At 38.7% G+C, this 23,571-nt stretch overlaps 1 protein-coding gene across 7 annotated transcripts in view; it reads right to left on the reverse strand.

Annotated features, from left to right (window-relative positions):
* Nucleotides 1-23,571, reverse strand: part of CREBBP (CREB binding protein) — a 94,642-nt gene that overhangs the window by 16,486 nt on the left and 54,585 nt on the right. For 2 of the 7 annotated variants that reach the window (XM_032197346.1, XM_032197341.1), the window contains 14 exons: nt 20,744-20,936; nt 20,502-20,555; nt 19,503-19,627; nt 18,755-18,943; nt 16,858-17,274; nt 16,039-16,218; nt 15,620-15,806; nt 10,674-10,792; nt 10,299-10,538; nt 9,719-9,807; nt 4,148-4,258; nt 3,408-3,464; nt 1,466-1,543; nt 905-972 (listed from right to left, as the gene is read on the reverse strand). In XM_032197346.1, coding sequence (XP_032053237.1) covers nt 905-972; nt 1,466-1,543; nt 3,408-3,464; nt 4,148-4,258; nt 9,719-9,807; nt 10,299-10,538; nt 10,674-10,792; nt 15,620-15,806; nt 16,039-16,218; nt 16,858-17,274; nt 18,755-18,943; nt 19,503-19,627; nt 20,502-20,555; nt 20,744-20,936 — 2,107 coding nt within the window. The remainder of the gene's footprint in view (nt 1-904; nt 973-1,465; nt 1,544-3,407; nt 3,465-4,147; nt 4,259-9,718; nt 9,808-10,298; nt 10,539-10,673; nt 10,793-15,619; nt 15,807-16,038; nt 16,219-16,857; nt 17,275-18,754; nt 18,944-19,502; nt 19,628-20,501; nt 20,556-20,743; nt 20,937-23,571) is intronic. The other 5 variants (XM_032197344.1, XM_032197345.1, XM_032197342.1 and 2 more) reach the window with 5 other exon arrangements.

The following is a 23,571-nucleotide window of genomic DNA, read 5'->3' on the forward strand; positions in this document are numbered from 1 at the left end:
AGTGCCCAGAATTTCAAAGGATCGAAGAACAAGGGAGAAATCAAGTACACCTGCATGTTCTAGCCATTGAAGTTTGTTTGGATTTCTTCAAAGTACATCTGAATCACTTTGATTCTAAACTATTTTTCTACTCTATGCTGTTGACACTACATTTCCCATAATAGCATCTCTGCTTTTTTTTTTCCCCTGGCTTTTGTCCTCTGCAGTGCATAAAGGTTCTTCGATTATTCTCTCTGATGTTAGCTGTGTGCACAGAACGCCTGTATGGGGATTATTAAGGAGATGGAGACTACTTGATCCTAGAAGTTTTTGGCACACTTCAGTGAACATTTCAACAAGGTTACAACAAGTTACTTCCAAGCCTACACATAGGATGCTATTGCCTACTTATTCCATCTGAAAGTTCTTATACCGTAGTCCACTCTAGAAGCAAGAAAAGCTCTAGAACGACATTAGTGTTTGGCACCACCACAGCACACCTGAAATGCAGTGCATCTTGTTATACTACATAGTTTTTGAAGGGTCTAGATGTGACATTAATTTACTTCAGTTTCAACGCCACATGGAAACGTGTACATGCAGTCTTATGTTTCTTCTGTTCCTTTCATTGCCTTTTTCCTTTCCATTCATTTCAAGTCTCAGGGAAAATAGGTACATAGATGCTAAAGACATCAGGCAGCATTAAAGCTGACTGAACTTGTGAAGAGTAGGTCTATAAAATACAAACAGCTACTGAAGCCTTGGGTGACACTACTCCCCATTTTGCAATTGTTCTTATACTGTCTACCATGACAACAGAAAGTCTCAGTCAAAAAGCTAACATTAAAAAAACTGCAGAAGAAGATATCAGTGATGTGAGGGAGAAAATAAAAGTTGAACACACAAATGGAAACATCAAACTTACTTTTAGCACTGAATTTGTTTTCTTTACGTGTTCTACCAGTTTTCTTCAGACAATTGTCACAAACAAACCTACAGAGGAAAAGAAGCAGCAAAAACTTATAAATAAAGCCTTGATACTGGCTACCTTAAGGTCAAGGCTTGAACGCATAATATTAACTAAGTACAACATATTTTTCTCTGGATTTGAACAGTTTACATCTTTCCATTTTTGAGGGACTTAAAGCCCTTCTGAACTGGTTGAGTCTGGTTGAGTTCTGCTAAGCAGATAGAACTGCATTTGTTTTTTAGTACACATACCTACTTCCAATCAGCTTCCATTGTTTAATTTTTAGAAAGAAACCACAGAAATCTGAGTATATGAACAAGTTTGTTTCATGTTTTCACCTGAATATAGTGAAAGAGACCATAAATGCAAAAAATATATTTAGAAATGCCTTTGTCCATCTGTGCTAAACTACTAAAAGATTCTAATGCATATTAAAAAGCAAATGCAGAAAATCTTAATTATATGAACAACATCTCTCTTATTACACAAGGGTTAAAAAGCTAACAAACATCTTACCCTGAAGGCCAAATAATATCATAATGTAATACACAAATCTGGTGCATCTTCCGACCACACTCTTTGCAGTCAACAAACCTGAGAAGAAAAAAATAACAGCCAATCAGTTTTGTTATTAGTCAGGTAATTTTCCAAAATTGTCTAACCCTCTGCTAGGAACTGAATCAACTTTGGCAGATCCAATTTATACACCTGTTAAAAACAATGCTCATTGTACAGCTTCAGATATACATCTAATTATCTCATGTGCAAATAGGACATACATCTACCTATCTATATATCTTTACATAAAGACCTGTAACATGTACTAAATTTATTACTTAAAAATGTGAAATTTGTTTTTGTGCAAAACTTCCTGAATCATTTCTAAGTGGAGTTGTGAGTTTTCCCAGCTCCACAGAATTCTGCTTAACAATACCTTCACAGATTTAATTTTCAATTGTTGCAACAACCACAAGCTGACTAAATGGTTGCTCAACTTACTGTAAATGTAAAAACTAGTCATTCGTGAATTACTGTGCCAAGAAAACATGTATTAACTTGTCTTCGCCTGCACAGGTCTGCAACACTTTTTTTTTTTTTTTTAAACATATGTCAAAAAAAAAAATTATCTTTTAAGACTGCAACTCTGTTTATGGAATCAAATGCAATGGTCTAGCTCAGCAGTCCATCTTTAAAAGGCTGGCAAAGGAGCTCTATCTAGCATCTGCGAAGATGAGAAAAGGGATTAAAATGTGTTACACGTCAAACTGCCAGAGAACAGAACAGCAGTAAGATCAAGTCTTGCAGACGCTAGTTAAGGACAACAGGAAGAATACCACAATGCTACTACAGAAATATCCCACGTGACTTTCACTGAACTTCCCACAGGTAACAGACTCAAGAAAGGAGGATGTCTTTCAGTGGCTGAGCACGCAGGTGAAGAGAAAAACATGTTTTTAGAAGTCTAGCTAAATTGGATGAGAAAAATGCTGAATTCCCAGTGAACACCCACTGTGCTTGTGGCTGAAACACTGCGTGAAATGCTTGGTACAATGGAGGGCCATTTTTAAGTAGGTTGTGCAGTACCTTGCTGAACACGCCTTAGAAATTATACTCTTGGCTTTATTTGAAAATTACTTAAAACACCTGCCAACTTTTTTTTTTTTTTTCTTTTTTTGTGCTAAGCAAGAAATCTTAAATTTTTTCAAGGTGTCTCCTGTATTTAATTTAGCAAGGTCCTGCATTATCTGCATCCTGTTCCTCAGCATTCAGCGTATCGTGTAACTGGCTTATAGGAGCTACAAGTTACGTGAGGGGGTTACAAGGCAGCAGGTCACCACCAAAAGAGATTTTGCTCTTCTGTCCCACCCACAGCGATGCAGTTTTGGTGCTTTCTGCACCTTTACTGAGCCAGTTCAGATCACTACACCAGCAGGAATGGAATTTATCCCACCCAGGTTTTTTTTTCCTGGTCCTGGGTTAGTTTTCCACTGTGTGACAGGCACCCAACAGCCGGAATTAGCTCACCTAAGTGAACCAGAGTGGTACAAAGCAGCGGGGCAGAACCACACAGCATTGAACATGAGCTCCCTTTCAGCAGCAGCAGCCATTAAAGAAGTTCAAATTTAAGAAGTAAATCTTCAGCTAGACACTCTTTATTTCTAATTCCCCTTCCCTTTGAGTATTCGTAGGTACTCAAATATTCAGGGGAAGAACATAACTAGGCTTTTATTTCAGTGAAACAGAAACAGCCATTAAAAGGGGCTCACGTTTTTGTCCTGGTTATCAATAGTGGACATCAAGTTTGCATGTTGTGCTATGAACTCTAGAGAAAGATTTTACTGTGTTTAGGCAGAAATGAAGGAAATGGGAAGACTTTATTTGCTAATTTCTGAAGTGCTGGCTAAAGAACAAGTGAAAGTCATGAGACAATCTTAAAAAGAATGGTATGGTTACTTACGGCTCAGGATCTAGTGTGTCATTTTTCTTCTTCTCAAACTGATCTTTAGAGATGGTTCTAGAGACAAAGAGTTAACATGAAAACTCAGTAGTACCTTTACATCAGAGGCTGAGACATAATCATGCTATTCTGAACTGCAGCAAATAAGCAAACCAAATCTGAAGAACGCACATCAGTATTTTCTATTCTGAGAAAGTACTTCAGTTCGTTTTATTTTAAGCTACAGAAAATATTTTTCCAATTTCATTTTCTGTGGTAAATTAAAAGCAAAATAATAAATAGCCAAGTATATACATAAATTTTAAATCACAAAGAACAAGGGAAGCTATTGTCAGTAAAGCAGCCACCTTCCAAAGCAGCTTGTGTTCCTCATAAATCTTAGGGCATCTTATTCTCTGGCCAGGTTAAAGACAAGCCATTGGTTTCATAAACAAAAGCTGTGCTTCAAAAGGCGAGACATCAGGATTAGCAGAAGTCTTTCATTTGAAAAGATAAGGGATTAGTGACATTTATTGACACAGCTTCCTTCTCCCCCCTCCCGACCACGTTATTTCACTGAGCAGCGTGAGCAGACACTGCCGCACAGACTTCGCGCAGTAACAACTGTTATTTGTTACTGCAAAAATCTCTCTTTAGTAAGAAAGCCAGCATTTCCCCATCGACACCACACATTTGTATCAGGACTACGCGTTGCCCCCCCTCCTAAAAACGAAATGTGAAAGAGAAAGGAACCGACTTACGTTTGAGGCTGGGAAGGGTCATCACCCAGGGTGACATTCTCCCCCTGGATTTCAGTGAAACACTTCTCACAGAAGTGATACCTGTCAGCAAGAAGGCCATATTTGGGTGAACTGGTCCAGCACAATATACAGCCACCCAAGCACGGAGCCACCAACCAGAGCAGGGCAGATCACCACGACGAAAGGGGGGGCGTTGTTGGTTGATTGATGGGTCAGTGTGGACAATGAGAAGGAACAGAGGGGAGGGAAGGGCAGGATTAGAGAACAGGGAAGGGAACAAACAGCACAGACGTAAGAGGTAAGACGCAAACACCAAGACAACACAGAGCAGAAAGCCAAGGCAAAGCACAGATTAGCATTCGGTCTCATTTTATACATTTCGGCCATCATTATTAACAAATAGTCGAGCGTCAGATTCAAAATTTGGGGAGGATTAATGAAGTAGCTACCAAGCGCTACGTAGATACAGACTTCAAATTTAAGAATTTGGATTTGATTTGCATCACTTAGGAAAAAATGCTCTTTGATTCCAGGCTCTAGACTGATCAAGTTTCCTTTGGTTAAAAAAATAGCCTGTCAAAGAGCTTTAAGAGCACACTTTTACAGATTTAAGCAATTAGAAAATATGCTGAAAGCATTTACTGGTTGTCAGTAAAAATTATAAAAGCAGAAACACTTGGTATTGAAAAAATCTATAAAAATATTAAATCAAAAGTTATTTGACTATAAGATTAAATGTGACCAATTGCTCAGCTTATATTATTTAATATAAATGAAACCAAATCCATACTCTAGACAAACATTTAACAGAAATGCAATTATGGGTCAGAGTTTCCAGCCATTTATCTATTTAAATACGATATATGTATATATGTGAACAACATTAAATATTGTACATACATACAATATATTTATCAAATACGGTAAAGATGTGCAATTAAGCTTTACAAATCGAATACGAGACAGAATTTCTGGTCCCCAGACCAACTGCCAATCCAAGTTATACTCAGCAAAACCAATATTGCAATTTAACAAGCAGAGCTGAGTAAATTGGAACGAAACTCTACAAAAATACAATCTGCATTTGAAAAAAAATCTAAGTTACACAGATTTTTTTTTTGGCATTGTTTGTTTGTTTTGTTTTATTTCAGATGAACTGGAACCAAAGTTGTCAGGGTCATTAAAAAAAAACAACAAGAGGCTAAATGTTTGGAAAGGATATGAATTCACACATGAACAAAGGTAACAAAGAGAGGCCACAGCTGTAAAATGCAGGAAGGCCACAAAGGATCATCAAAATAAAGGAGCTTTATGGAGGATCAGGAGTGAGAGAGTATAAGCAGCAATGGCAGCACAGTAGATGCAGTTTTAGTACTCAAACGCTAGAACTGTAAGAATGGTAAGTATAAAAGGCATCAAACACGACTCAGTGTCACAATGAACCAACAACTTAAGGGATGGAGATTAATATGGCAGCTTGCCCCTTAAAACACATACTCAGACACTTAAACTACTGGAAGCCAGGTGACAGATCTCCAAGACCGTCAGACAACAGAAGCCATTTATAGGCCTCTATTGAAATTTACGGGTCAGGATTTCTTCCTGCGACACGCACTGGCCATGAGGTCACCACCAGACATTTTTTAGATGCTTGTAAAACACAATGCAAGCAAGTGGGACTGGGTCCTTCAGCAATGCCTGAAGAATGGAGGAAAGAAGCTCCTATGAGTGATCTGCATCTTCCCCAAACTGGAGCCAGGTCTGTGTTACCATAGCATAATTTACAAGAGCCTTAAAACTTCTGCAAACTCTGCCAGCTGGCTCAGGCTTCAAGAGCGACTCCGCTAGCCAAGAACCACTTAAATGCAGCAGCACACTGAATGCTGCTTCTGCTGTGGGATTGGGCGTGCAGCGACACAAAGAGGAAAAAGGTGTATTTTATTCTACTTAATATAGCCCATACTGACATATCCGTGTAATAATCTTACCAGCAGGGCAGCTGCAACTTTGATAGCAACCATGTGAGCTAAGATGTCTGCTCCCTGCTTGCCAGCCTACCGCAAGTTAAACTGCAAGTGACTTGTCTTCTCTGGGTCAGCTCAACTAGGATTAAACACATCATCCTCTCAAGCAAAACCAAGGCTTTTGGAGCTGCTAATGCAACAGAATGAGGCCAGGAGAAAAGATTTATTCCATTATTTTGTAATCACTGGGAGTGATAAATATTTCACGACTATTACAGAGCAATATTACAGAAGAGCTTTTTGGGAGTGTGTAGTGACACTTCACATCTCATTTACACTGACTTCACTTGCTCCTCAGCCCATACTCTGAAACAATACAGTATCTTCTAGTATTTTTTTTTTTTAGAGCCATAATAGGGTGAGAGTTTATATCATTTTTTACACATTGTCCGCATTTCTTTTTAAATCATCCCCTTCTTTAAAATTTTCTTCAATTTAAAAACAAGAAACAAATCCACGAACACTAATTCCCACTGATTATTTCCTTATTAACAAGGTTGCTTATTTTAGGAGTCAAATTGGGAAGGACTGAAACGCATGAGGACCCAAACAAAAGGGGGTGTAAGTAAAGAAAAAAATCCCTGATCAAGGCTTCTATAAATACTGTTACATTTCAGCAATCCCAGAAATAGTTCATTCTGATCCATTTTCAGAATCATTTATGGGCTTTCAAAGTGCTCCCCTGAAGCTGAGCAGCGAGGCTGCCTTCAATATTGGATTTAGGACACACCACACAAATCTAACTAGCTCCACCGGTCCCGACTGCTCGCCCCTGCTTCACGCTGCGGCTGTGGGAAGCTCGGTCTCGCAGGAGACCAGCGCTTCGGTTCCCCAGCAATCTGCAGATGGAAGCAGAGCACGGGATCTTTACGTGCTGCAGAACCGAAGCCTAACGCTAGCAAGAGTCAAGCCTTCATATATGATATTAAAATGAAGAAATGGAAATTGAAATACAGTGGAAATGAATCACCTGAAGATCATGAACATCTGTCCATAAAATAACCAAGGTGAAATAATAACTAAGTTATTATGAACATGCACCCTCAGAAATGGAGACCTGCTTGAAATTCATTGATTTTTGCATGCCACTACAAATATTCAACAAAAACTTTCGGAAACATACAATACTTTAGTTGTAACAGTCAGAAAATCTGAGGGATGTACTTATTGCAACACATGAAAAATGAAAAGCTTTTCAAATGCAGACTGTTCACGTGACTGATTCCTGTTTATCAGAGAAGAGTAAAATTATGGTTCAATATCAAAGTCCAGAAGAGACTTAGTTTCTACATTAACACGTGAATTTCCAACTGTAATTGAAATGTACTTGAAGGAAATTCTAAATTAGTAACTGGATGCTAGTACTGATGTGGAACACCAATCACTTTTTTTTTTTTTCAAATGGACACCGACACAAAAAGCATATTTTCTGAACACTTATTTTAACCTAAGCTTCTCTGTAATGTATGGAAGCCAAATAGTTCTATTCCAAATAATTAATTTTTAATCACAGAACTGCCGTACCCGAGTTAATTTATTCAATGGTGCCTAATCACTCTTAGTTGTAATTTGTTTATGAAATACATTGGACTTCAGGTAAATCCAATGTTGACATCTCCCAATTACAGAACAGCCAAGAATACTTGACCAAGTAAAGATCAGCTGGAGCCACAGTTTTTTTCTTCCACTGATTTAATACTTTAAGAGAAAATTAAGATCTGAAGATTGTTGTTATAGGAAATAGTTAATTTGACTCTTTTTGAGCAATACAGCTGTTGAATGAGGGGTCTCTGATCTGATAAGCTAAATGTACACTTAAAAATGTGATGACTGATCTTCAGAAATATCTTGTTAAAACAAACACACTACAAAAAAACATTCATCAGTCTTGATTTAATTGGCCTGATATAAAAACCTCAAAAAAAAAAAAAAAAAAAAAAGGCAAAATAAAACCAAATCAGAAAAAAATAATCCCAAAGCCCCCAACCCTTTCTCAATGTACCTGGATGAACAGAAATCTATGCCTACTTCAGTTCAGTTACTGGCCTATTGACACTGAGGCAGATTACCTCCCTTTCCCAGTGCCTCTTTTCCACCTTTTCTAACTACCTTTTTAGACTGAACTTTACAGGTAGGAAATTGAAATAGCATGCCACCAAGTCCAGAGGAACCCACTGCCCCACCAACCCTGTACTTCGTGCTAGCAACCTTTCACTGAGCAACCCAAATGACTTCCTAATAACTTAAACAGGAGAGGTATAACAAAGAAAAACGACCCCTTCTTCAATTATTTTTGAAGTTGCTATTCTTTTCACATACAGCACTATCTGGATGCATAATATAAAAAGTATTTGAAATTCTACCACACAGAATTGGTATTTAAGGATCACAGTGGCTACTGAAGTACTATCCATTTAAATGCATTTTATTTATTTCTCTTCAGGCTGACTTTTTTTTTCTTTTTTCCAGAGTTCACAGCAGCTGTATAAAATCTCTTATGAGAGCCTGTGAATTTACATTCCTCCATAACAATACTATCTGCCTCACAAAAGCCACCTCTGACCCAACATGTTTTCATCTCCCATATCCGAACTGCTTTGGCTATGTGGTACACAACAATCTCGCACCACCTTTCAATGTGTTTTGTGATGTAGGGATCATTTTAAGAGATACTAAATGCAAGCACTGACTGCCTAGATTCATTCTACAACCTCAGTTAGACGACAGCCTGCTGTGCCACTTCGAAGTTGTAAGACTGATAGACTGTCAGGCCTCTGAAAAGAAATTCATAACTTTGTTTTAAACAGGGAAAAGGAAGTTTGTTTCTTAGCCTGTTTATGTTTTGTAATTTTTTTTTGGAGGGAAAAAGAAACCTAAGAGACCAAACCCAAGAACAAAGCTTGCTTTGTTATCCATTATGGAACTGTTGATTTAAGCATTAAATGGAAAATACTAAAATACTAACAGTTGTTTAATAATAATACTAACATCAAATCCTAGTATTAATAAAAATCTAATATAGAGTATTATTTTCCTAGCTTTTCATGGAATCTGTGAAGTTTCCAATGCTAAGTCAAAGCTAGTTTAAAAATAATTAAATACTAACTGGGAAGACAGAACGTGAGTCTTAAAATTTATTACCATACTGTTTGCTTTGTAAATTCTGTCAGTAATTTGGAAATAAAACTGCATGTTTTTATAGTTCTCCCAGAACAAGGCAACATACATCTCTCAGTGCCTTTTTGCAGTTCTGTCCTTCTCCCTCCAGTAAGGCCTGCTACTGATTTTATGGAAAACACAGAGAACTTCTACTTCAGTGGTGCAGCCTAGCTAATAGCAAGCACTTAAGTGCTGCGTGTATCAACCTGCAGTACAGGAAGCTAAAGGGTCACCTGCAAAAGGACAGCATGCAAGGATAAACAAGAAACTTTTTCCTGACTTAGCAGATGAAGGAAAGAAAAGGTTAATAGTCCTCCTCCACAAGTGTAGAGAACTCAGAGGATTTTGCTTCCTGAGTAAGGGAAGAAAAAAAAAGTCAAGGACTTACCTATTCTGGTAACTGTAGTAGGCAGCATCACGAGGAATAGTACACAACTGCTTGCCATAGCAGCACAAGGTCTGTGGAGAAAACTCATACTGCAAAACAATGGGGAGAAAAGATACTTTAAAATGTAAACTTGTATTAATCAAGTATCTATCAGGCATACCTGACGCTTAAAAACATCATAATACATTATAACACTTTTCTAAGCTATTGTAAATATACTAGTAAAGCTCTCTTAATGGAATTACAGTAACTATATGAACTACAAAGCTGACCCCCCTCTAGTTACCTACTTTATTGCAATGGACATAAGAAGCAAAACATTTTAATATTGCTTATGATCAAAAAAGGTATTCTCCAAGGGAGAAAGATACAATAATAGAATAATAGCAAGCAGGATGCTATCCACTTTTTTTTTTTTTTTTAGTTCTTAGTGTCCCAATAAAAAGCTGAATTTTTACTAGCACTTTTATTTCCTTATTTCAATTTTTTAAAAAAGTACACAAAGCATATGTTTTATCTGATCCATCAAGCAAAGCCCTTTGGAAAAATGCAACTCCATCCAAAGCCCTGGAATACTTACCTTGCGCCCACAACAGTAGCCAAGTGATTGCATAACAGGATCAATTTCTTGTTCAAACACCTCCGCAAGTTTAGTGCAAAACTTATAGACCCTGGAAGTCTTGCGATTGTAAAGCCAGGCGTTGTTAAACATTAGCCAAACATCATCCACATACTGCCACGGTTCTTGGTACTGCCCAGTATCTAATTTACGTTTAATGGTTGAAAGGTCCATAGGATTCTTCACAATGTCAAAGTAGTCCTTCAAACACACACACAAAAATCCTTTATTTTTAAGATGTCAATTGATCACACTATGTTGAACAGAAAAGATAAAACGTTTATATGAGAAAAGACAAAATACTAGAACATTTAATATGTTTTAATGCCAACTCACCGGAATCCCTAAAAGCTGGGGATCCACAGGCTGTCTGAAAGGTAGAGACTCTGGGTCCTGCCGGTACAAAGCTTCAAGGGTAGGCATGAGAGCCTGGCGCAGCTCCTCAGGTTTGAAAACTGTTAAGAGAAGTTGGAAAGGTTAGAAAGTTTCCTTTCAGGTATCCTAACCACTTGACTCCCCACCCCAAAACATAAGCTACGTTAACATAAAAATCTCATAAGTGATTTTCCCATCTGCATAGGTGATTAAAAGCAAAACTTATAATCAAGAAACTGAGTAGCTTTTGCATTTACTCAAATCACACTAGACGATATTCTCAGCATAAGGGGATAAAAACAACTGCAAGCCTCAGCGATACAATATTCAAGAGGATGCAAAATTTATCCTTCTGACATCTTTTGCTATTCCTGCATCAAGATTTTTCTAGCAAAGGAAGCCTAGTGGACAGGGCCAAGGAGACAGCTCTTCAGCAGGTAACCAGATGTCTTGATAGCTGGCACAGGAATTTTCTGGCCATAGTATACAAGCAATCCAGGTCTGATGGACCCTTAATTGATTTTGAAAGTGTTAATACTTCCAAGATATATATGCATCATTACAACCACTTGGCAACAGTGGCATGGCAACAGCCATGTTTCTTTCAATAGTGGATGACAAGGACAAGAAAGGCAATGCATTTTCTGAAAAATAATGATAACTTGGAGAGCTCTTTGAACCTCTCAACAGCGTAATTACATTTATTTCCTTAGGAACAGAGCGTTTAAATAGGGAAGAATGCTTATTATTCAGAAAAAAAAGTCAACTAAGAAGAGCAGGTTGGCATCTAATATTTATCTACCTGGTTGAAACGAGAACAATACCAATAAAATGGAACAATTAGGAGTTCTCATGAAAGCACTTAAATCAATGGGGCTACAGAGACCCCTTTAAGGCTGATCGTTGCTTTTGTCACTCAGATGGTGCTTTGGTAAGATACGAGTTTTTTGGGAGGATGATTTCTGGTTAAAAATCTATGACTATTATATTAATATTTTTTTCCCCTCTTTTTTCATTAGGGTTATATTTCCAAGACGGAAGCTTTTGCCTCAATTGTGCTCACAGAAACTACACCAAAAAAAATAAAGCATGACAAGAAACCAAGTTGATGCAACTCAACGATTTCTGAAACATTATGTTCTCGGTGTTTTAAGCATTTGTGGATGCTGCAGCTCCTGGAAATTGTTAGCCAGGATGAAAGTAGTACTTGGAGAGCAGAGGGAAGCTGCAAGAGTTTGAGTGCATTGCCTGTAACTGGAGAAAGGACTGCTGCTCATGCACACGAGAGGTAAGACAGCATCCCCAAGTCAGCCAAATCATGGCAAAGGACTTCATAAGCTGCCATAAGGGCTTCGGCAAGGGCTTGCCTTACTGATACATCAAGATCTTACGCTACAACTACTGAACTCGAACCAGGCAGATTAAAAACAAGATGAGCCAGAGGCCCACCTTTGTTGTTACAACAGCAAATGCAACTTTATGATCAGTGCAGCTGTTGCCATTATCTCACTCCTGACAAAATGGTAATTCTCTTCCATTATGCTGGCACTTTCCCATGAAAAGAATATAACCATTGCTCTCGAAATTGTATAAACAAAGTTATATTATGGAATTCAAGAACAGCAGGAAATACAGAATTCTGTTCACAAGAAAAAGTGTTCTGTATTGCTTCTGGAACTGTCTTACTCTGGTTCAGTTACTTGATTAAGTTCTTTGGGTTATCAGGTTATAAAGTAAGATTTAACAGTCAAAAAGCATCTTTTAATAGTCTATTCTGGCCACCTGCTTGACGTTGCTGTTAAAAAGTTTCCCTGTACTGACCCATATCACAATATAGCACTAAGCTAGAGAATCTTTCAAAATAGAAAGAATCGAGAATCTAGATCTAAAAGCAAAGAGTAGAGCTTCCACAGAACTTTTGCCAAGCTCCTTAAAAAATAATTATCATTGCTGAGAAAGTTTACAATCCACTTTCATTCTGGTTTGAAAAAAAAAAATCAAAATCCAGTTATTTAGATTTATGACTTCACCTACAAATGTTGATACGCCTTCATCTTTAGCAGCAAAAAAGCTTTTCTGCCTCTAAGGAAAATGACTAATAACAGAACATTTGATCAGAGGACCTCTCCGTACACAGATTTTACAGCAAAGTTTCTGTTTTCCCCCCTGCCACAATTATATGCTCTCAGTTCTCCCCCTGTAGCATGATCTTTGTAAGGAGCTGGCATCCAGTTATCCCAATTTTGTCTTGGATGCGTGGGTGGTAAGAAGATGGGATCTCTGCCTGCATCATGATGATGTATTATCTGCCAGAAGAGAATATAATGCTACTTTTTTTTCCCCCTTTTTTAAATTTTTATTTCTTCAGAGGAAACACTGCTTATGATTACTAAGGAGAAAATTCTGAAAGGAAGATGAAGACTTCTTCAAAATTATAGGAACAATACACCTGAAAAGACTCCCTCAAACCAGGCCCTTGCAGGTTTTGCATTATTATGTCTTATAAAGAAGGAAAAAAAAAAAAAATCTGAAAGCCACCAAGCTGTAAGGTGGCCTCATCCACAATGAGAAGACAGGTGCACTTTTTCTTTTAAGACTGCAAGGTAACAGGCAAGGAAACAAAAACCTTCCCTTTTTGCTTATATTAGATGCACAGAAACCAAATCTTAACCCCAAATTTCTGAGTATCAAGCCCCCATTTACAAAGATGAAACTTTAAACAGGGAGAGGAAGAAGAGCTCACTGAAACAGGTGTCCGCAATTCTCCAGAAAAGCTAATCTCCTGGAATTCTGGTGCAGGTGAACTGCGCAGACCTGTAGTTCAGCATTATTAGCCTGCTGTTGTCTAGCCCTTACAGCATTTCCCACCTCTTCAGTCAGGTCACAATCTAGTAATACTGGTGAGTACAGCCAGGCCTATGATGTTCAGTACACCTGGATGTGTGGGGTACAAATAGATGAGATTCCAGCTCCACAACAGAAGTCACTTTTTCCCCTGAAACCACTCCTTTAAGGCCCAGGTGAATCTTTTCAAACATTAAGATGCCTGTCTACTGCTTGCTAAATGATCTTACAGCACACACCGTGCCCACTTCCAGCTGGGAGACTTCTCTCTGGCAGCTGCAGCCCATGTCGTTCACCTTAGGAAAACCTCATCCCTCCCGTGCAGTCAGGAGTACCAAATACCAATGAAGAATGAAACCAATGAAAAACATGAGATGAATCTCGTAAGTGGTTTTAAGATATATTATAACCCTTAAGCACACTTCATGGTATTTGCTCTTGAATACCTCTTGGTTTATTTAGCATTTTCATACAAACGCTCTATTAAAGTTGGATAAACTACTTGGTGGGAAAATGACTCCATTTAAAATTGTGGATGTAGTTGTACCTGCTCAAGCTGCACATGTATTATACTACACAGCTACTTAGTGACAGTATTTCTAAGACAAGAAATGTGTTTCTAAATGAGGTGCTGGAAATGGAGGGTAACCCAGACGGAATCACTGGAATGATGCAGTATAGCTCTGCGCAGACTAATGCTGTAAGAGCCTTCGTCTTTCAACCTCACCCCTGGATTTACTTGCAAGCACACTTCTAAACAAGCAGCAATGATTCTTTCCACTGGGAACATAACTGGTTTATAAACACTAATATGCTTTCCACTCCCTATGTTACATTTTGTTTGAAATAGACTCTGCCAGTTAGATCAGCAGCACGCTCTCATTTGGCTGGCCCACTGTGCTACAAACTGAAATTAGAATCTATGGGAAAACGTGGTTTACTGTGTTTTATTATAAAAATCCTATGTTTAGTAATTAAATGCAACCCAAGGCATATACAAGAGATCAAGATTCAAGTTGCACAAACTAAATCTTTGAATTCTTCATCACATTCTGGAAAGTATACACCTGTCATGTTCTTCTAATGTAATTATAAGTAGTTTCCTTCAAAAGAAAAGGCTAAAAATGAAATGGAACATAATTTTAATTCTTTTTTTTTGATCTTTATATCATGTTGAAAGCTTACCTTTGGTCAAAAGCAAAACAAAGAAAGGGTCATCTCAAAAGAACAGATGCTAAGGGACACAGATATCAAGACAGATAAAGTTTTGGGGCCTGAGTCCAAAAAACTTATCTTGCAGAGTTGGACTACAAGTAAGCCTGCACCACAAAAAGGAGTGATTTCTTTTGGCCCGTTTTCTTTAATAATCTTACTCGCATATTTCTTACTAATCAAAGGCATGCAGCGATCACTTCTGTTAGTCCATTCAAGATCTGTAATACCTTTGAGTTTTCTTTTGGAAAAATATACTGTATAGACACATTTAGATACAAATCTGTGCTAACACTGTAGGTTAACTTAAGAGACCAGTGACCTAACTATTTCTGAGGAGAAAAGTTTCAAACAAATAGTACACAGCAAACTACACAGGACTTCTTTTATAAATTTTAAGGCCAGAGTAACAGTCTAGTCTTGGAGATCCAAGACTCAGAAAAAGAGCTCAAGCACCTGATTCTCAGAGAAGTAAAGGCTAAAACTCAGTTTTAAGGCTGTGCATGCAGCCTCTTAGAGAAAACCAAAGTAATGAATACTTCTTGGTTACTGACAGCACTGTATCCACACTGAGCTCCCATGAAAGAGCACTGGCCAAGATGTGCAGGGAGAGATTTACGTATGTAATCTATGCTGCAATCACTGCCCTACTACCCTTGGTCCTCTGTGCAGAACCAGGAAACTGTGAGAATACTGGTGGGATCAAGACCACTTTTGTCACCTTTGATTCAAGTAACATTAAAAGAATCCTACTTTCAAAAATAAACACACCTCCCAAGCAGAAGAGAGAGTGTGGAAAATAAAAGGCTTGTATTAAGTACCCAAGAAAAACTCAGTTTTCATATACGTACTTTTTTTGCGGGGCTGAGATGGTGATGTGGATTGTGAAGTGGTTCCATTAGTGCCACTTTCCTCTTCCTCCTTAACATCTACTTTTATTTCAGGCTTCTTTTCTTCTATTTCCATTGGCTCTTGTTTCAGTTCTGTTCCATCTGTTTCTTCTTTTGTTTGTGAAGATCCTTGTAAATCCTCCTCCACCTTAAGAAAGGATGCAACAAGATGTACTGTTACATCTATGACTCAAACTTCAGTCATTCAAAATATTAGCTTTTGAGATCGTCAAAGCACTCTCCATCCATGGCTGTCCTCAGGACAGTTACTTTCCAGTAACTACCCTCCTCTCGCCCCTTAGCTCACCAATTCAGACACATTATTAAGTGCTTTTATATCTATCACTGCTTTCAGTTAAGCTGTATAGAATCTCATTTACCTCAGTCTTAGCTTCCACTTGTGTCTCACTAGTCTCTGGCTCAGTTTCTTCAGTTTTAACTTCTGATTTGCTTTCTAGCATTGGTGCATCTGGTCCTAGTTGCTGGGAATTCGTATCAGCACTAGCAACTGAGGCAGGGGTGGGGACCCTGTTATCAATACTAGCTGCTGCCTGGGATAGCTGTTGTAAAAACAGTACAAAAGAAAGACACTGCATATATAGAAATATTTTCCTTTACTAAAAAATGAACAGCACAAAAAAGACATGAGATGATATTCTAAAACAGTGCAGAACATGGATATAGGAGCTCACTGTAGTCAAGTTGCTATAGAACACATTCAGTAACTCTGTATTACAGAGGAGAAGCCAAGGAAGAATTCTGCCCCAAAGAGGCTTCTTTTACAGAGAAAACACCTGCCCAGTAAAACATGGTACATTCCTTGACATGTGCATTCCTCCTGACTAAAACTTAAAAGAAAAAAACCTATGCAAATTGCATGTTCAGGAAAGACTGACTGTGATCAAGGCCAAATATAATATTAGGCCTGTTATTCCTCATCTTTCCACACTTTGCTGCCATTTTTACTTTGAGCAGTTTGAAGTCATTCATTATGCCCCCCTCCTTCAAACAATGCCAAGAACATCTGAATGCACATTTTTACACATCTAAATAATGCCCCCTTTGCTCTAAAGTAGAAGCTATTATTGACAACCATATAAAGTACAGGCTCTATACATTCACAACATGATGCTATACATAGGGAGGACTCATGTGGAACACCACTACACAAGAAAAAAATGCAACTCTCTGGTACTTACTGGAGTGCCAGGTGGCTGTGCCTGCACAGATGTTGGCTGCTGCTGGGGTGGCTGCGGGGTTGGCACAGACTGGGGCTGAACTGGGGTCTGAGGCTGCGGGGTAACTTGAGCCTGTGCTGCAGTCTGCCCTGTAGGTGTGCTTTGTGTCTGTGTTGCGTTTGGAACAGAACCCGGGGTCGGTGTAGGGGTTTGTCCTGAAGATGAGACTGGTGTTGATGGCTGAGTGGGTGCTGCTGGTTGAGGAGGAGTCATTCCAGTTGGTGTTTGGTGCTGAATAGGTGGCATCCCAGCAGCAGTAGACACAGGTGGTGTAGTCTGATGTAGAGGTGGCTGGGTCACTGGTGGACATAGCTGACCACTCTGTGGTCCTAGCATGTTCATGGAGTTGGGAAGAGCAGCACTGGGAACCTGCCCCTGCTAGAGGGAGAGAGAACCTCTTAGAGACATGTTACTCCCCAGACTCTGGGAATCACACCCACCCTTTAAGTCACAAGTCATCTTTAAAACAAGTCTTAATATGCAATCACCTCAAAACAAGCGTTGCTACTGCGGATAACTATGCTCTGACTTCTCTGATCATTTTTATCAGCTCTTAGTCAAAGACCTTGCTCCTAGACCTAGATGTGCCTCACGTATCGTTTTACTTGAATACTACTGGCACAGAAAGGGAATCCTCGCGATCTCTGAGTAAAACAGAAACCTGCAGGCAGGCAAACTCTAAATCATACCATCAGCTGGGCAAAGTTCAGACTTTGCATACAAAATGGTTTCAAGCAAATACACATTTTAGGCCAGGACTCTCAAGCAGCCCTGCTCTGGAAAACAGCTCAACATTTTTAATGCCTGCTCTGTTGCACAGTGCAAGACTTAAGGTGGTTTTTTTTTTTGCTTTGATCTTTTAAATTCCAATTAGACTAATCCAGATGCTGAAGGAAATGGTGGATCTGTTTTTTCAGACCAGCAACAATAAAGTATATTGGACATACACAGACTTTTACTAAAGTTTTACTAAGAACTGCATCAAATAATTAGTGATAAAAAAAAGAACACTACCCTCAGATGTACATTTTACTCTTAGAAATCCTTAACAACCAGTAATTTCCTGCAGATGAGAATTCAAATTTAAAACTTGCTTCTGTATTGCCTGCATATAGTCAGTTTTAAGTAATTAAATGCATTAAGATTTTTTTTCTATTACAAAGGTGGTAAAATGACCAAACCAGCGTGTAAGAAATTGATTATTTTCAGGATGGAGTATCTACAAACCTTGACTTGACATAGATCAGATTAGGAGGGCTAAGTTGTCTCTCATTTGAAGATTGGGCTGTACTAGAGAACTGCGGAGGCCCCAGCTAACCTACTTTACTTGAACAGTGAGCTAAAAAAAACACAAATAAAAAAACGAGCATCTCCCTGCAGAAATGCATATACCTTGTCATCATAAATACCTGTTACTTCACTGACCACTACTGCAACAAAAAAGCCTACCTGTTAGAAAACATTTTCTGCTCAGAAGTGGGGTTACAAATTTAGAAATATTTTCACCAACCACATTATTGTAATTCTTGATTTAAAGTTGGCTAATAAGGTCCACACAAAAGCAAAAGCATATGCTCATAAATGCCCCATAAACTAACTTTTGATCTCCCTAAAAATCTCATCAGCATGCATTTCTTAGAATTTACACCAGAAATTACAGGGCATCGACCCCCAAGTTAGTTTATGTAGGTATGTTTTTAGAAACCTATTCAGAGTTCAGAGAAAGAAGGTATAACTCAGGATTCCTTACAGTTAGGAGTGACTACAATAAGCAATGCATATAAAGATACACCTACAAAATAAATCAGACCAAAATAATTAATAGTATTTAACCTAAGTATTAGAAAACATATCTTACCTGTGCCACCCCTGCCTGGGCTGTTGACTGACCCATGCCTACATTGTTCACATTCATAGCCCCACCGGGTGCTGGAAACTGATTCTGGGGCAGAAATTGGTTCTGGGTAGGAGCCTGACCCATCATATTGTTGGAATGAGCTCCCATCATGTTCTGTGGCTGAGGCATTCGGGAAGGAGACATTGCCATCTGAAAATTAACACCCAAATTAAAGCTATTAACTTTTATTATCATGTAGCAAGGCAAAGGAAAATACCCTCAAAGTAATCAGCCCAAAGACAGGACAAAAACAAAGGGCAAAACTGGCTTCAGTAAATCAAATGGAAGTGGGCATAGGCAGATAACATTAGGGTTTTTTTCCATGGTATTCGTGGGGGAGTTATTTTTATGCATCTAATATTCAAACTATACTAAGACACTTTTCTGAAGAATAAAAACATGTTTTCATGGAAGAATAAAGAAAGCATATATACTGTACAGACACAGGTTCCTGAAAAAACTATGCTCTTACATAGACGGCTGGAGAATATTGCAACTCCGGCATCTATCTCTCTAAAGACTCTTTTTTAAACACATAAATAGTGAAAACAGATACCTCAAAGGAATCCTGACAGGCTCGGTACATTTCTCTGAAATTATCCTACAATTTACAGCACTATTCTATGACATGGCCTTTTCAGAACAGCTTTAACACCACTAAATGTAATCAACCAATTTTGAGAAGAACTTGATAGCAAGAAGTACGAACCGCAGGAACAGCGCCCATGTTGTTCATTTGTACAGGATGGTTCATTGGAGAAGCTGCACGGGGTCCCATGGGTGCTTGTGGCATCTGTACATTCCCTATGGACATGGGGTTAAACTGATTCATTCCTGCAAATGCACCCCCAAAACAACTCATTAGGAACAAGTCATCAGAACTTATCTACGTATACTCTAACATTCACATTTATTACGACTAAAATGTAACCACCCAACATGTTTAATGTTGAAGGAACGTGTCAATGTTCCTTTAATGTTGCTCAAATTACTTGGCTTAAGAGAGAAATCAGAATGCAAAATTTGGAGAAGAATGTCAGTTAAGGGGAATACAACTTTTGGTGTCAAAAAAAAACAACAACCCAAAATGCAGAAGATGAAGAGAGCAGATGATCTGTACAGACAAGATGCTATTTATATATAACATAACACCAAAGGATCATTTATTGAAATAAAATAATTGTGGATACTCTCTTGGGGGAAGCTGAAGCATCTTAGTGTAGCCCACAGCATCCTAAATCCAGGATGGCAAACCAGCAGTGCTATCAACAAGCTAGAATGCCTTTTTAATGCACTTTGCATGAGAAACCAAGAGGGTATCTATCATTAGTTAAAGATTTTAGGATGTGCAGGATTAATGTGCTAAATTTGCAGCTACAGGTATATACTGGGATAATTACCTGATAAAAACATGCTAGTACCCCCTCCCCCCCACAATTAACATATTTAAAGGACAAATTATCCACAGTATTCATCCTCTTTTTGAAACGACTGAACTACTTCCCAGGTGCTAGCAAAGTGTCTAGTATGTACATGTAGACAGGCACTGAGACAGCTCCCATCACAAAGCAACAACAAAGAATGATGCTGAAAAAAAGGGAGACCCAGTAGTTACCCCCCCACAACTCCAAGAGAAAAAGCAGACAATCAGGTTTTAACCCTACTGATTTATATCGTACCCACAATTTAGAGAGGAAGACATAGATACCTTGAGAAACCTGCATACGACTTATAGGCACGGTTGGCATGGACATAGGCCCATCTGCAACAAAAACAAGAATGGATAAAGAAAGTTTAACGTATGAACTTGAGATTAGCCTAAGCACACAAGGACACAAATCGTGTGGGGCTATAGCCAAAGGAAAAAAATAAAAATAAAAAGCAAAAAAAAGCTGTTGTCCCTCTTTCTGTTTTCCCTGGCTGCTCTCACCCCCACGCAGAAACACTTACTGGGAGGCCTCACGGGCTGTGCCTGGCCCATGGCAGCAGCAACCTGCGGGATGCCAGGGGGCTGAGGTCCCGGCGTCTGTAAGGCTGGCTGATTTCCCAAGATCCCTTGTTTATGTAGACGAGACCTCCGCTTCTCTTCCAGCTCCTTTTGTATCTTATAGATTTTCTCCGCTAATAAGTGATAGTATTCATCCTACAAAAGAAGGATAACACTCAACATCAAGCATAAGAAAGCAATGACCAAACTCATGCATTCTACTTTTTTTTTTTTTTTAATATGCACCTGTCTATTTCAACAAGAGCTATTTCTTTTCAAAATTCTGTAAAATTGAGACAGTCTCATCACTGCTTCAATGCAGATAAGCAAAACCAAGCTTCCAGAAAACACATGAGACTTGGCTTTATGACTATTCACCCCATCTACGCTGCGTAGATTAGCAGACAAAGCAGAAGACTGCAGCTTATCTGTTGCTTGGACAAAAAACAACAGGAAGCTATGATTTAGTTTCTAAGCGTTAATGATTTTTAAATGATGTTTTCATAAAAGCATTTCAACTAATCCAGAGACAAAAGAAAAGATATCCCTAGAAATACAGTCATTCTATGTGAACTTCAGGAGACAGGTGTTAAGGACAGATCAATTTTTAAATAATGACAGAAGCCACTTTTCCTAAAGAGTCTGACTACCAACAGTCATTGCAGGCAATAAACAAAAACAAACAAAACCCCAGAGAAATGGAAGGAATCAGTGAAAAATAGTCCACAGGCACAGACAACTAAACACTACATCTGTGCAAGACAAGAAATCCATTTTACTCAATACACATTGACAACAGATCAAATAAGGCAGTCACAGTGCACAGCAAGGGAGACAATTTTGCTTGCCAGCAATTGCTGGACACATCTGCAAAGTGTGTGAGATTAGGCACCTGCTAAAGACAAAAAAAAAAAAAAAAAAACACCAACAACTCACAACAACAAAAAAATACAAAACCCCAAGACAACATTTATTTTGTGGGGTCACCAGTGCTCTTAAACCCAGTGTTACATGGAGCAAAGGTTGAGTGATACTTGTCCCACAGTCATTTCATCTTCAAACTGGACTAAAATTTGTTGTTACAGCACAATCTGGTTCACTTCAGAAAACCAGGGTGAGATGGGTATCCCTCACGAGTCTTGTTAAGAAAACCCAGTGTTATAATACAGAGCTTTGTTTCTAGGTCACCTCCCTCCTCCAAACATCTCAAAAATCCATCAATACAGGCGCTTTCCACTGTAGACACTTTCTACTGACCAGCTTCAAGGTGCTAGAGCCCCACCTCTTTTCCTGCTCCAGAAACTTCACTTACAAGTTCCTGTTAATAAATTTAAGATTGTGCTACTTCCACATTGCAAAGATTCCTGAAAAAATACTGTATTTACAAGGAGAGCATATTAATAAGCAGTTTGACACCTCATACTAATCTGTTTTTCAATGTCAAAGTAGAAGTGATGCTTCTCAAAAAGGATGCAATTCCACATGGAATCATTTAGAATGTCTTAACTACTCCCTTCTTCCAAATTTGCTGCTTCGGAGCCAAATAAATTAGATGAATTCTTATAATGGAGATCTCTGGCAACGAGGCTCTGACAGCTGTTTTCAGTGGTGAAGAGAAGATGCTTCTGAGTATTTGTCTGGCATAGAGGTCAGAAAGTATCTAATTTTATAACCAGAAGTCTACTACTCTCATTCATACTGACAACATATGGAGATGTTTATGTACATCTATGAAATGATCTCTGAAGTTGTTCCGTAAACCTACTGGGGTGCTCAAGGGTGATCACTTTTGATCACACTCGAAATCTTCCTTGCTAAACAACCACTGGGTAGCCACAAGGAGGACACGATATTGCCACTGACCGATGCTGACGCAGCAGCAGCATTACAAGTATAGGCACTGCCTATAGGAAACAAAACTTGCTTCTATCTTCAGCTCTTCTGGGAGCTAATCTGAGAGAAGTATCACCTGTAACACCGCTGATTGCTCTCTTCAGGTAACCCGTATCTAAAGAAAGGACCTCAAGCTTCTGATCACAGAATCACAGAATTTCTAGGATCAGGTAAGATCTCCTTAGCTATCAGTACTGGTACTACTAACACAGCCTTACCCCGATGAAAACTTCCAGGGAGTGGTTCCTTTAAGGTGGAAGCACCACAGTGACATAAAGAAATAGTATGCTCTGTGTCAATCAACAGGGTTTTGTTCTCTGAGTAACAGAGATTTGAGCTGACACCTCACTGTAGACAAAGAATTCATGAACAGGTAATTCTGTCTTGTTTCCCATGCACAGGATAAACACAGGCAAACTGATTTCTTATTCTGTTGAGACTTGAAACTGCTATTTGTCTTAGCCAAATCACTCTCAGTGCTGCTGAGTAGCAGAGAAATTATTCCAACACTGCAGGTAAGAGGTAAGCAGTTTAACAGGACTGAGTCCTAGACGAAACCTCCAATGGTAAAGAGGCATTAAAACAACCACCTACGCAGACTTCCATAAAGGAGAAAGTCAGTAAGGGAAACATCAAGAACTCTAAAGTCTAATGCATGTCAATCAGACTTTCAGGAGGGAATGCAAACAGGGCTAGGACTATGTTGTCTTGTTTTCACAGACCTGAAGGAGACAAATTAGTTCAAAGTGATGTTAACCAGACAGTATGGAACTACACAAATGCTGTTACAGAAGATAGCATGACTTTCTTCATCAATAGAACAGTGAAATTATTCTCTGTGGTTGGTTTTCATTATGCTTATAAGACTTGTGATACTACAAGCTCTTGAACATATGCT

Source organism: Aythya fuligula, chromosome 15 (assembly GCF_009819795.1).
Source record: "Aythya fuligula isolate bAytFul2 chromosome 15, bAytFul2.pri, whole genome shotgun sequence".
In the NCBI taxonomy this organism is placed as follows: domain Eukaryota; kingdom Metazoa; phylum Chordata; class Aves; order Anseriformes; family Anatidae; genus Aythya; species Aythya fuligula.